Source organism: Zonotrichia albicollis, chromosome 3 (genome assembly GCF_047830755.1).
Source record: "Zonotrichia albicollis isolate bZonAlb1 chromosome 3, bZonAlb1.hap1, whole genome shotgun sequence".
Taxonomy (NCBI): domain Eukaryota; kingdom Metazoa; phylum Chordata; class Aves; order Passeriformes; family Passerellidae; genus Zonotrichia; species Zonotrichia albicollis.
Genome location: NC_133821.1, coordinates 67,316,947 through 67,328,559, shown reverse-complemented (window position 1 = coordinate 67,328,559; position 11,613 = coordinate 67,316,947). Strand labels below are relative to the sequence as shown.

Sequence of the window (11,613 nt, the reverse complement as noted above, 5' to 3'; positions counted from 1 at the left end):
AATTTGTTGAAAAATGCAATAAAGTGCAAGGCAGAAGGATCACTGTATCCTCTCATTCTGTTCTTGTGCCAAGCTGCACATCTGTGTTGCAGCTGGACCTGACACTTCCCTGCTTTTCCTGGGCTCATTTCTCAGCTGCATTTCCTGACAAAGTATGGATCTTCCTGCAGTACACTAATCCCTCCAATTTAACAGTTGCTAAAGGAAAAAGCATTTCAGGACAGTTGCAGCTTGAATGCCATCACTTAAACTCCAGACTGTTTGATAGACTGTATAGAAAGTAGGTTGGAATCATGCAGGAATCCCTTTTAGTGGTTTTAAGATTGATTTCACGCTCCCTTGTAAAATATCTGAATATCATTGCCACAAATAGCTCTGAATGATCATAAATATAGGGTGCTTTTTGGCATTAGTAGGTTAAGAGAAATTAGAAACAAAACCAGGAAGTGACAGCAAAGAGAAAACCCCTGTGTGGGATTTTTCTGGAGCAACCTGTTATAACTTACACCAGGGGACTTTGAAATTATAATTAAGAGTAGTCAAAATATAAGAATCTCAGATAATCTAATTCCCACAGAATATATTTGGGTTTGCCTGTCCTGGACGCTTGCCTTAATTTTCCAGATGGGCATGTTGGTTTTAGTTCCACATGATAAACAACAGGAGATGTAAAAAAAATTCGCAAAACTTTCAGCCTCTATTTAAAGAAAAGGATACCTCTTTTACACCAAAATATGTCTATAATAAAAGGGAAGAGTTGCAAAAGCCCCAAAGTATCAGCCAGCAGGAGCCAAGTCCTGTGAGGGAGTGGGGATGATTGGTCTGAGGATCAGGATGCTGGTGGCACAGAGGTGTGCAATGAGGGAATGGGAATAGATTGCAAACTGGTGTAGAAGAATTACCCAAATTACTAAAGTCGCCATGTAGTTATGATGTATATTCCTTATACACATCTAGACACATGATAGTCTTTGTTTTCTAGTATGTAACAGCTCCCAGTCCTGAGTCTGTGGTGTGCATTCATCAAGTAAGATAAAGTGATGTTTGCCATATTGATATTTGCCATTGCCTCAGTTACAGGCAGTTCACATGTAAGGTCAATTACATGGTGTTTGATTATGCTTGAAATCCAGCTAAAATGCCTGTTTGAAACAAATGAATTTTTTTCTAGGTATTGCGGTGCCTTCTAGAGCTTCATCCTCCCGCTGGAGGCAAATAATTTAGTAAGTGTCAATTCCTGTTTCTCTTGTAGTAGAGCAATGGCAACAGCTTGCAAAAAAAGAGCACATGGGTAGGTCAGCAACACACAGGCAGAAAAGGAGGGGCTTATTTGCTGAAATAAGGTAAATAAGGCTGGGAAGATCTGACAAACTCATGGCAGTACCTGCAATCAAGGTTTGACAGGACTATCAGTGGGACAATCATATGTGCACAAGTCTGGAGAGAATCTGATCACTCCTGTTACAAGAAAGGACTGGAACAGATGGATTTCAGGGGGATTTTTGTCCATCCAGAAGTACATAGTTATGTATCAGAGATCTGTCCAAGGTTGGTAATATTTTCAACAACATAAATGGCTATAGCTCTATTTTGCCATCCTGTTTCTATCCTCAGCTTTGCAGTTAGAAGCTATGGTTAAGTACTTATTTATATTGTTTTCAAAGCTGTATCCATAACAGAGTAACACTGTAGCTTTCAAAAGAGCAAGAAAAAGGGCTGAGAATTTAAAATTTAGGGAAATTATATTCTATGAAAATGTTAAATACTTTGTCTGCTGTGGAATTTCTTATTTAACTGCTTCGAAGTGTCCTTTGCTCTTCTCAGAAGCCTAGGTAGTCCAAATTAGGTGGTTTTAAAAAGCCTGAAGTTTTCAAGAGCAGTTTTTTTAAACAAATCACATTATATGTGTACTTGTTTGTTTTAGTCTGTTACTAAATACTAGTAGGAAACTAAAATGGGTACTTACTGCAGATGTTGAATTTTACTGGCTAGGATAGTGGGAAGCATTATGGTGAAGCAGGGAAACATATTATGAAGGTTAGAAATAATAAAGAAAGGTGAATGCCAGTGCATAATATAATTTAGGAGTTGCCTTTGTAGGAAAAAGCCTGAGAATTCTCATCTTGCTTATTTTCAGAGATGTGATGCATACATTTCCAGCAATTTGCAACTAAAACACCCCATCTGACAGGTAAAAGTTAGCATAGTGCTTTTTTTTTTGTGAAGCAGGCAGAAATTGTCAGTGACAGAATGCAAATTCAGAAAAGCTGATGGGAAAATATTGACTGTGCAAACATGGAATGGCCAAAAGAATGGGGAGGCAAAATGCCACCAGTGCTGTTGCTGTCATGCAGCGGGACGCGCAGCCTGCTGCTGAACAGTCTTGTGTCAGTGCCTGTGAGGATGCTCTGTCAGGGCTTCAAAAGGTTGGCAAATTAATTCAATCAGTTGGTCACTATCACAGAGCTAAAGAATCAACCTATTTCACATGACAGACCAAGTAGCTGCCTTTTCCAATGTGATTTGGTTTGGGTCAGCTGTCAGATGCAAAGAAGTGAGTCCAGCATTGTTACCCAGCAGTTGCTGCCTGCTCAATGCAAAAGCCTCTGGAAAGCAACATCCTGAGGAGCTGAACACATCCAATCCCAAGAGGATCAGAATTTGCCCCCTTAAGGCCAAGTGACTTTGACCTGTTAAGAACATTATACTATGTTAGGAATCAGCGTAGGCATCAAAAAGAGTCCTGTTGGGGAATCTTCTTCCTTATGCTAAGAAAATGTGGCCTTTTCTAAGAATAACCAGATTATTAATGGAATAGAAATTTTCTTTCAGTACTCTGCAAGCTTTAGTGCCTGTTGGAAGCAACTCATTCTATTTATATCTTTAGTACAAATTTTCTGAACACAGTTATTGATTCAAATTTTCTTTCATTTCATTGCTAGTGATTTAGCTAAATAGCAAGATAAAGGTACTTGAGCCAAACAACAACAAAACAACAGAAGAGTACAGAACTGAAAAAGGCCTTGATATTCTATTGACCAATTAATATTTTTATTCTGGGGCAAAGAAATACACATTTGCCTTTAACAGAATGACCGACCAAATTGCTGTCAGTCTGCCAATCTGATAAAGGTCAACTACTGAAAACCCAGTCTGTCAGTACACAAACTAAGTGACCTAGGCAGTCAGAAGTTCATTTGTTGTTTTGAAAGAAAAGTACACTATTTTCATAGGTGCATCTGTTCTGCATCAACTACAAAACCTTTAATGAAATTTTATGGTGGAAATAACACTATCAACTTTCTTAATTATACTCCTTGCTCACCGGGGCTTCTCTGGATATCTTGACAATACAAACTTAGTTTAAATAAAATTATATATTTTAAGTCCTTCAAAATGTTGTTGACTTTTATTTTGGTCAAACAACTCTTCCCAAGAGTTAAACTGGCTGAATTAAACTGTCAGGGGTGGAAAAGAGGAATACGGCCACTATTCCTAAGATAGACAATTATTTGCTGTAGAGATTCACATTTTGATTGTAGAATAAAACCTTAACTGTTGCTTACCTATTTTCAAGTTACCTAACTATGAAAATATTTTAAGCAGGTTTTACTCTCTGTAGAGTGCTGGCTGAGCAAACCTGGCTGTGGGACCTGGCCAGGTCTCCTGGACTGATGCTCTCTCATGGCTGATGCTCACCAAAGGAAAGGGCCAGGACTGGGCACCACAGAAACTTGCAGAGTAACTTTCCTATGCAAAGAAGTTTGCACAGGAAAAGTTTATCAGTTACTACAAAGAAATTCCCTTATGTTCTTGGTTAGGAGTTGATTTATTTATTGCAGTCTTGTTTATATCCCTCTTAAGAAAAGAATTAAAAAAGATGTCATCCTCTAAATGTGGCTGCCTGCACAACCATCGGCTGGACACATGTTTAATTTTGGAGTCAGCTGGAATAGTTGCATCACCACACTGATCTAAATCTCTCCCTGCCATGTCTTCCCAGAGGGAGCATTTTGAGTGTTGCAGCATTCCTCATGCCAGGGAACAAATAGCATTTCAATGTGTAGGTACCTTTTGGTTTTGTAGAAATTTCAGGAACTCACATCTGCCAGTAAAACTATCATGCAAATTAGATATTCTCTCTTAATACGTAAATGATGTACTTAGTATTTTAACATCCCTTTTTCTTTTCAAAGGTACCACACATGAACATTTTTTACTTGAAAGAGGCAAGCTGCTCCCCCTGCTAAGCTGCAGGTGTCTTAGCCACTTATCTCTTTTGTGTCCTCTCACTTGCCTCAGTTCTGATGACTGTTATCTGCAGTAACTTCTTTCATAAGGATGATGGTTTTTACATCCATGTTCTACCTTTCAAAAAAAAAGAAAGCTTAAAGGAATTAAGATTTACTCTGACTTGTATGTAGGATATAATAATTTCCTTACAGAGATGGGAAGAGCTTGTTACAGAATAAATTACATAAATGCTGTGTGAAAGCATTGCACAGAAATCCTCAATCAAAATGCTGAAGATATCTGCTTACATGATTCCCGTAAATAAGTGATTACTGAAAATGGCTGCTAATTCTTCTGTTGCTCAGATGGTGCCAGTTTCAGAAGCTAGAAAATACAAATTTATTGTTGTTTGTTCAATCCCTGTGTTATTGTGTACTTCTGTTCCCTTATTAAGCTGGAGATGAGCAGAACTGTTTCTGGTTGATGTGCTTGTTTGAGCAGAATCATCACTAGTGTCAGCATTACTGTGGAGAAGAAATTGATACCCATAGGATGCCATATAAGCAAGAGGGCATATCCCCCCCAGTTTATGCAGTGCCACTGTGCTGTGAGTGCACAGAGGAGCATGTAAGCACATATTAGCAGTATTTGTGGACATTTGTGGGGCACTGAGACCTGTGTGTGTGAAGCAACAGGTTTACTAAGGAGATGCTGACTTCTCTAAAGTGGTTTGAAATGAATCAAGGTGGCAGTATTTGGGAGCCTGATGTCTCGAGTTTTAGCTATCACATCAACCTCTTTGTTCCAATGTGCCTGGAGCATGCTTGTCTGGCAGCTTGCTCTCCCCCAGCTTTCCACTGTGTGACAGACCTCTGGGGGTTTGTGCCATCATTCTTTCTTTCCTGTCTTTCTCCTTAGTGTCACCAGAAGGATGTGGGTAGAGAAGCTGAATGCTGGCACCCTGATTTCTGTCCCACGAGGACAAGTGGCTGTGAAGGAAGGGCTTGTTCATCATGATCCCTCTACAAGTTGCTCCCTCCGACTAACACATCTTTGCAATTGCAAGTGTATTTCCCTCACCAATCCCAGAGGTTCAGGAACACACAGCCTCTCCAAAAAGTCCTAAAGTGAGAAAGGAAAACCAGCAACAGCGCAGAAGCTCCTAATGATGCGATTTTTTTAGCCTGGTTTCTGATTTCCTCCTGAGCAAGAATGCTTAAGAGCGATGATGGTTGTTGCACTAAACTATAGATTTTCAAACATAAGCTTGGAGTGGTGAGCCTAGCCTAAATAGTTTTCAAGAAAGAGTTAAAAAAAGAGGAAGGTACACTTCAGCGTTTCTTCCTCACCACCTTCTGAACTTACCTTGCATTGAGCAGATACCAGACACCATCCTGAGGAGATGGAATAGCTATTTCTTGCTCTTTGTTTTTCACAGAACTAAATCTATTTTTTTTATTTTTTGAAAAATCTGTTTTTCAAAAAGGAGGAACAGACCAATGTAAGGAACTAAACATATCACTCTAAGAACTTTGTAGAAGTGGCACACATTAGGTCATTTGGCCCAACAGTAATGTCTTGATAGCACAAAATTTTATCGACATGCAAATGCAATAGAAATATTTCTATTAAATCTATAAAAAATAGTAATTGTAGAGCTATTTTTGTTGCACTTTAAGGAATTTCTCCTCCACAGCAATTTTTTCTTGAAATTGTGGAAAGTGTAGTACATCAATTTTTATGAATTTATTTGATTGTTGACTTTTCTATCATCTACATCAAGAGAAGCAAAATTAAGCTAGCAGACAGCAGAGAAGCCAGAAGAAAATTACGTTTTAAAAGTCTATCTGAATCTCATTTACACTTTGCAATGCAGGTGTTGAAGTCTATTTCTTAACCAGAATATTTTAAAACGAAACTGTGCTCCTTTAAATTGCTTACATAAGATTTCTGCTCCTTTCTGCTTCATAGACCTCCTCTTTCTTTGAAGCAAACTTAAATTCCTTCAGGAAATAGGAGGCTTCAGAAATGGAAACACCATGTGACAGTGAGGAAGGGCCATGCTGGCCGAGGAGAGCTCATCCTTTCCAGGGTCACTTTGCAGAAACCCCATATTTCTTAGTGATGGGATGAAAAGGAGCAACAATAAAATATGTGTTTTCAAGGGGGAAAGAAATTGTGCTAAACCATCTCAGTCCACCTCTGCCAGCCACTTCATGTTCCCTTTCAATGTATGGGTGGCTCTCAATTATATCTTTGTTTAACTCAAATTGCAAAAACAACCCCTTGTTTGAAACTGTTTCTACATATAAAGATTTATAGTGCTGGGAATAAAAATCATCATCTGGATTTCATTAAGATTTTCCTGGCAAGTAATTAATGCTGAAAGCATGTTTTGATCAAGCATCTCCACTAGCAGCAATGGTAAGTGAGTTAAAAGCAGCTAGCATTATAGAAATAGGTCTACTTGGGCTCTGAAAGTTTTTGCTAGTTTTCCCAGCCCTCAGCAAATGGTGGTGCTAGTACCTTATTTTTCATTCCCTGTGTTTCCTCATTTCATGGTCATATCAGCCTCTTGGTGACTGCCAATGAGCGGATCTCATCATAGCTGAAAATTCAGGAACATGTGCAAAGAAGCCACCCAAATGGACAAGAAATTTGAATATTCTCTCTCCTGGCTTTTTCCTTAAGAATGAGAAGACTGCAGGTATGAACCTGTCAAAGTAGGTAAATAATTTTTTTTGTTTGTTTCTGTTTTGATTTGTATCTGTTGTGAGTTAATTGCATGTCTCTATTTACATGTACAGTAAGTCAATGTAGGTTTTTCTGTGTTATACCTGTTGTGCATTTTTGTGTTCTAGACTATGAGAGCAGGACTCTGTCTCAGCCTGCTTTTGGGAGAATTGGCTTTTGGAGCAATAATCAGTAAGATGTGGGATGCCCTTTTCCCAAAGCAGAAATGACAGCTTATCTACTGTACTCCAAGTAAAATGCATAGTATACAGCTCCCTGTGAAGTTCCACGTTGCAGAAATGCAGAAATACCCACTGGCACCAAAGCAGTGTTTTACACTGTGCACTGGGCTGCGGAGGCACCTGTGAGATAACCTAACCCTTGGTAATGCATAATAACTCTTTGTCTGTATTCAGGGGGGGTTATTGGCTGTATGGGAAACTACCAGCTACAGGTGTACATTTGGAGAAATTTCCAGAAAGTACTGATAACTTGGAACATATAGTGTAGCAGCAAGTGTTCAACTCCTGTTCATTTCACCCATGAAAAATGACAAGCTGGAAAAGCCGTTATGAGTTGTTTTGAGAGGTCCGTGTTTTATCATCAGCTTGAAATTGTGCTTCTGGCTGTTAGTCACTGGGCTGCCAAAATTCAAGTGGTTTGAAGTGTGAGAGCTACTGGACCTGCAGGGCAATAACGGGAAGGAGGTTATTTTATGGCTGATCTCCCTGCCTGTGTTGTGTGCTTCCCTCTGATAAGGTGGCTGTATCAGCCCCACCTATTAAAGTTGTCTGACACTTCCCATTACAGACTTTGTTTTCAGATGATTATAATGTAGCCAAACTATAACTGTCTGAGTTGAAATCTGACTTCTTGTACTGGTGTGCTGAAGTGCTTCATGTGAAAATTAATCAAAAAAAGTTCCTCAGGTTTGTTTTTTTTTTAAATAAGAATAGAGAAATTGTTTTGCACAGTGAAGATAATCTCCTCTTTGTGGAACTCTAAACGTAGTTGTGTGATCTTCGATCTGCAGGTCATGATTTCATGATCTCATTAGTGTGAGGAGAGTCAGTGCAGGCTTTGTATTAATGTAGAAAATGTGGACCCTAATGGATTTTTTCACGTATACTGTGTGGGCTGTCAAAGGTATTTTCAAAGTTTGAGCCTATTTGGCTCTCATTCCCTGCCTGAGTGCATCTGTGTTTTCTGAGTGGAGACTTGACACTTGGAAGAGAAGTGGCTATTGGCTAAGGGACAGCTTTTATCTCCATGAAATCAGACCAACTCTGGCAAAGCTGTAAGCTGCTTAAAGAACACATAATTCCAATATGCTCGTGCTTGCTGGATGTTTCCAGCCTTATTCCCTATAGTTTATCTCTGTGTGCCCAGGCTGGGACAGTTCAGGCTGAGCAGATGTCTCCTGTAACTGAAGTTCTCAAACTGTTGCTGGCTGCACTGGCCCTGGACATCATCACAAAGATCAGGGGCTCTTTCTCTTTGTTGCCAATACTTTATAAAATTATAATATAAAATTATAAAATTTAAAAGAATAACAGAGGAGACCTTGGTCCAGAGACCAAGTAAGAGACTAGGACAAGGAATCTGGCTGTAGAAGACCACAGAATACAGGGACTGGAGTCCTATGGGGCAGTGAAAATACTGTTTGGGTTTCTCTACTGGGTAAAAGCAACCAGGATTTAGTGGCTGGATCAGCTGGACAGAGATTAGGGCAAAAAATGAGGAAGGGAGTTGAGGCATAGCCAGAGGTTATTTTTACTAGCCTTGAACAGAAGAAACAGGGCTGGTGGGCCGTATAGCCAAAGCAGGTGTTTCCTGCAGGAGGGACTGGAATAGTGAAAAAAAAAAGTTCCACTGTAATGTCTATGAGAAGATGAACTTCAAGCATAGGGCTAAGCAGTAAACACTAAAATCAGTTCTGAAAAGACAGAATGGGAAGACTTATGTGTGAGAAGGAACCAGTCTAAGAAAGGAAAAAATAAGAGAAGGGACAGAAAATGGTTTTGTGGTTCTAGTCATTCACATGAATCGAGGCATCAGAACAATGTACATAACTGAAAGAATGTTACTTTGTTTTTCAGACCAAAACAACTGTAGACAACACCTATTGTGTTTTGTTGTCTACAACTGTAGACAACACCACTGTGCTTTCACAGTTCTGCAGTGCCAAAACTCAAAATGAGTGGATTCCAGAGACAAAATATCACACACAAGCTTAATTTTGTCCTTGCTTATTTACATCCAGAAAATGTTTCCCTTCACCTAACACATGCACAAAATAGGGGGATGGAATAGTTTGTGAAAGTTCATGTCACAGTTATTTCAACAGCAAAGGATTTTGATAAATATATTACACTAGCTGGCACAAGGTCCCCCTGAGCTAAACAGTATGTGATGTTTTAGAACAGATTATGAAATAAATAATTTTTAAACCTGAGCTATTCTGTTGGAGTCAAGAGGAAAATGAAACCTATGTTAAAGTGTATGCAGCAAAGTGGCAATGGAAATCTACAAATAGAAACAATAACAATAACTAGGGTAAGATTTGATGTTCCTTTACTTGGAATGCCCAAGTTTACAACTCTGTTCTTCTAATGTTCTTCTAATTCTTAGAGGAAATTACTTGGTTTTCTCCACAAAAGAGTCCAAAAATATTATAATGTTTCATGCAGAGCAGATAATACTGGATCAGGAGCCAAGAATGAATACAGGGGTCACTAAACTGCCCCTCTAGGCACAACCTGAAGGTGTGTAAAGGCTGTGTATAGCTTCCATGTGAATTTGAATTGCTGCCATGAACTCTGATGGGTATTCTTTCACCCAAAGATCAGTATTTGATTAAAATTATGTCCATTAAAATATGATACTTTTTCTCCCTGTCACAATATTGCCAGGTGTGCATATAGCTTTATTTTACCTTTGAATCTGCTTGGAAAAACTAAGTGTTTTGTGTATCTAACCTTTTGCAAGTTTGTTTCTGTTTGAAGATTTTGCCTACTTAATGAGCAGTAAATGAGCTCCCTGACAGCACAAACCCGTCATGTATTCCAATATTCTTTACCAGATGCTGTCAGCTTGTGCCCAGAGGTGGTGAGCACCTAAATTAGGCACCTCTTAGGAATGATCTCTGTTTGTCTGCTCAATGGAAAGGGTTTAATTTGCTGTTTAGGACCCACTCCTTTTCCCTAGTTAGTTGTGGCACTAAAATGAGATGTGCACATCAGGAATAAAGTTACATTGTCAAAATAAAGTTCAGCAATGTGATGTCTTTCAGTTGTCATCTGTTACTGCCTAGAGTCAGTCTTGTTCACGCTCACCAGGGTAGAGCTGCCATGAGAAGCCTTTAATGATGAGCCTTCCTTTCATCATTTGCAACAGAGGGCCCACATGCTTCACCTCCCAAAATCAGAGCAAATTCTGCCGCAAGCAGGTGGAAGAGGTGTGATTTTATAATTTACAAAGTGGATGGTAGTATTTTTGGTGACTAAACTCAAGCTTGAATTCCCATTAGGTCATGGTGATTGTAATGGTGAGAAGGGAGAGACAACAATGGAAAACATATTTTAATTGGAACAAAGTTGTGATTGTGCCTGTTCCCAAGAACAAAATCTGTTTGCTCTGTGCCAATAGCCCCTAGCTGCACTTAGCAATTTGGAAATTTTGAATTCCAAATAAGAGCTTTGATTCTGTTATTTCCCCACTTTACATGCCTTAAACAGACAGAACCAGCAAGAAGTGAATAAGCAAGATTTAACTTTTCCAACCAAGTAACATACAAATGAAACCATATGACTACAAACAATAGCTCTTGTGTCCTATTCCTGCTATTTGTAGGTCCATATATTGTTCCTCTGGCTAGCTACCAGAACTCATAAAATGCTTTTAGGCAGCTGTGTCCCATTAAAGCCACATGTTACATTACATCAATAAGGAACCACAGAAATGCAAAGCTGACAGGGATTTTAGAAGACTGCTTTTTTATCTTCATAGACTGGGAAAGGATCGAGCATGCCACCCTAGAAGATACTAAAAGCCCTCAGAGGAGCAGATTCCAGAACTCTTTGGACTATTTTGGTATTTCTTTTCTCTGACTGTTAGATAGCTCTTTGTAATATCCAGCCTTAGTATTTTTACTTTTTTTTTCTCATGGTGGACACTGTAAGCTGTTGATTAGCATCCTTTTATAGAGCTCTATTACTTATTGTAAGATCACTGTCATATCTGCTCCCAGCCTTCACTTCAGAGAAAGGAAACCCAATTAGCACAGTCTTTTTTTACCTTTTCATCACCTTTTCTGTTTAAATCCTCTAAAGTTACTGTTCTCTGGATTCTGATTTGTTTAATTTTTTTTCTTGGGAATGGATAAAATTAATTCTTCATCTGAGGACCCACCAGTGACCAATATATCAATCAATAGCTTTTGCTGCCTAGTCAAAAATTCTTTCTCTTGTGTTTGTGCATTTGATTATATTCTATAATCTTCCTACAATGAAAAATTAATATAAAACATAGACATGATTATCTGCCCCAAATAGAAGAACACATATGTCTGAGTATTAAAAGAATAATCTTATTTTATAAACAGTATTTTTGTTAACAAAAAATTATGCAATGGCAAGGAGGACTTTT

At 38.8% G+C, this 11,613-nt stretch overlaps 1 protein-coding gene across 1 annotated transcript in view; it reads left to right on the top strand.

Moving 5' to 3' along the window:
* The first annotated feature begins 6,793 nt into the window (after positions 1-6,793).
* Positions 6,794-11,613, top strand: part of ESR1 (estrogen receptor 1) — a 178,988-nt gene continuing 174,168 nt past the window's right edge. The window contains exon 1 of the mRNA XM_074537738.1: positions 6,794-6,940. Coding sequence (XP_074393839.1) covers positions 6,926-6,940 — 15 coding nt within the window. The 5' untranslated portion in view covers positions 6,794-6,925. The remainder of the gene's footprint in view (positions 6,941-11,613) is intronic.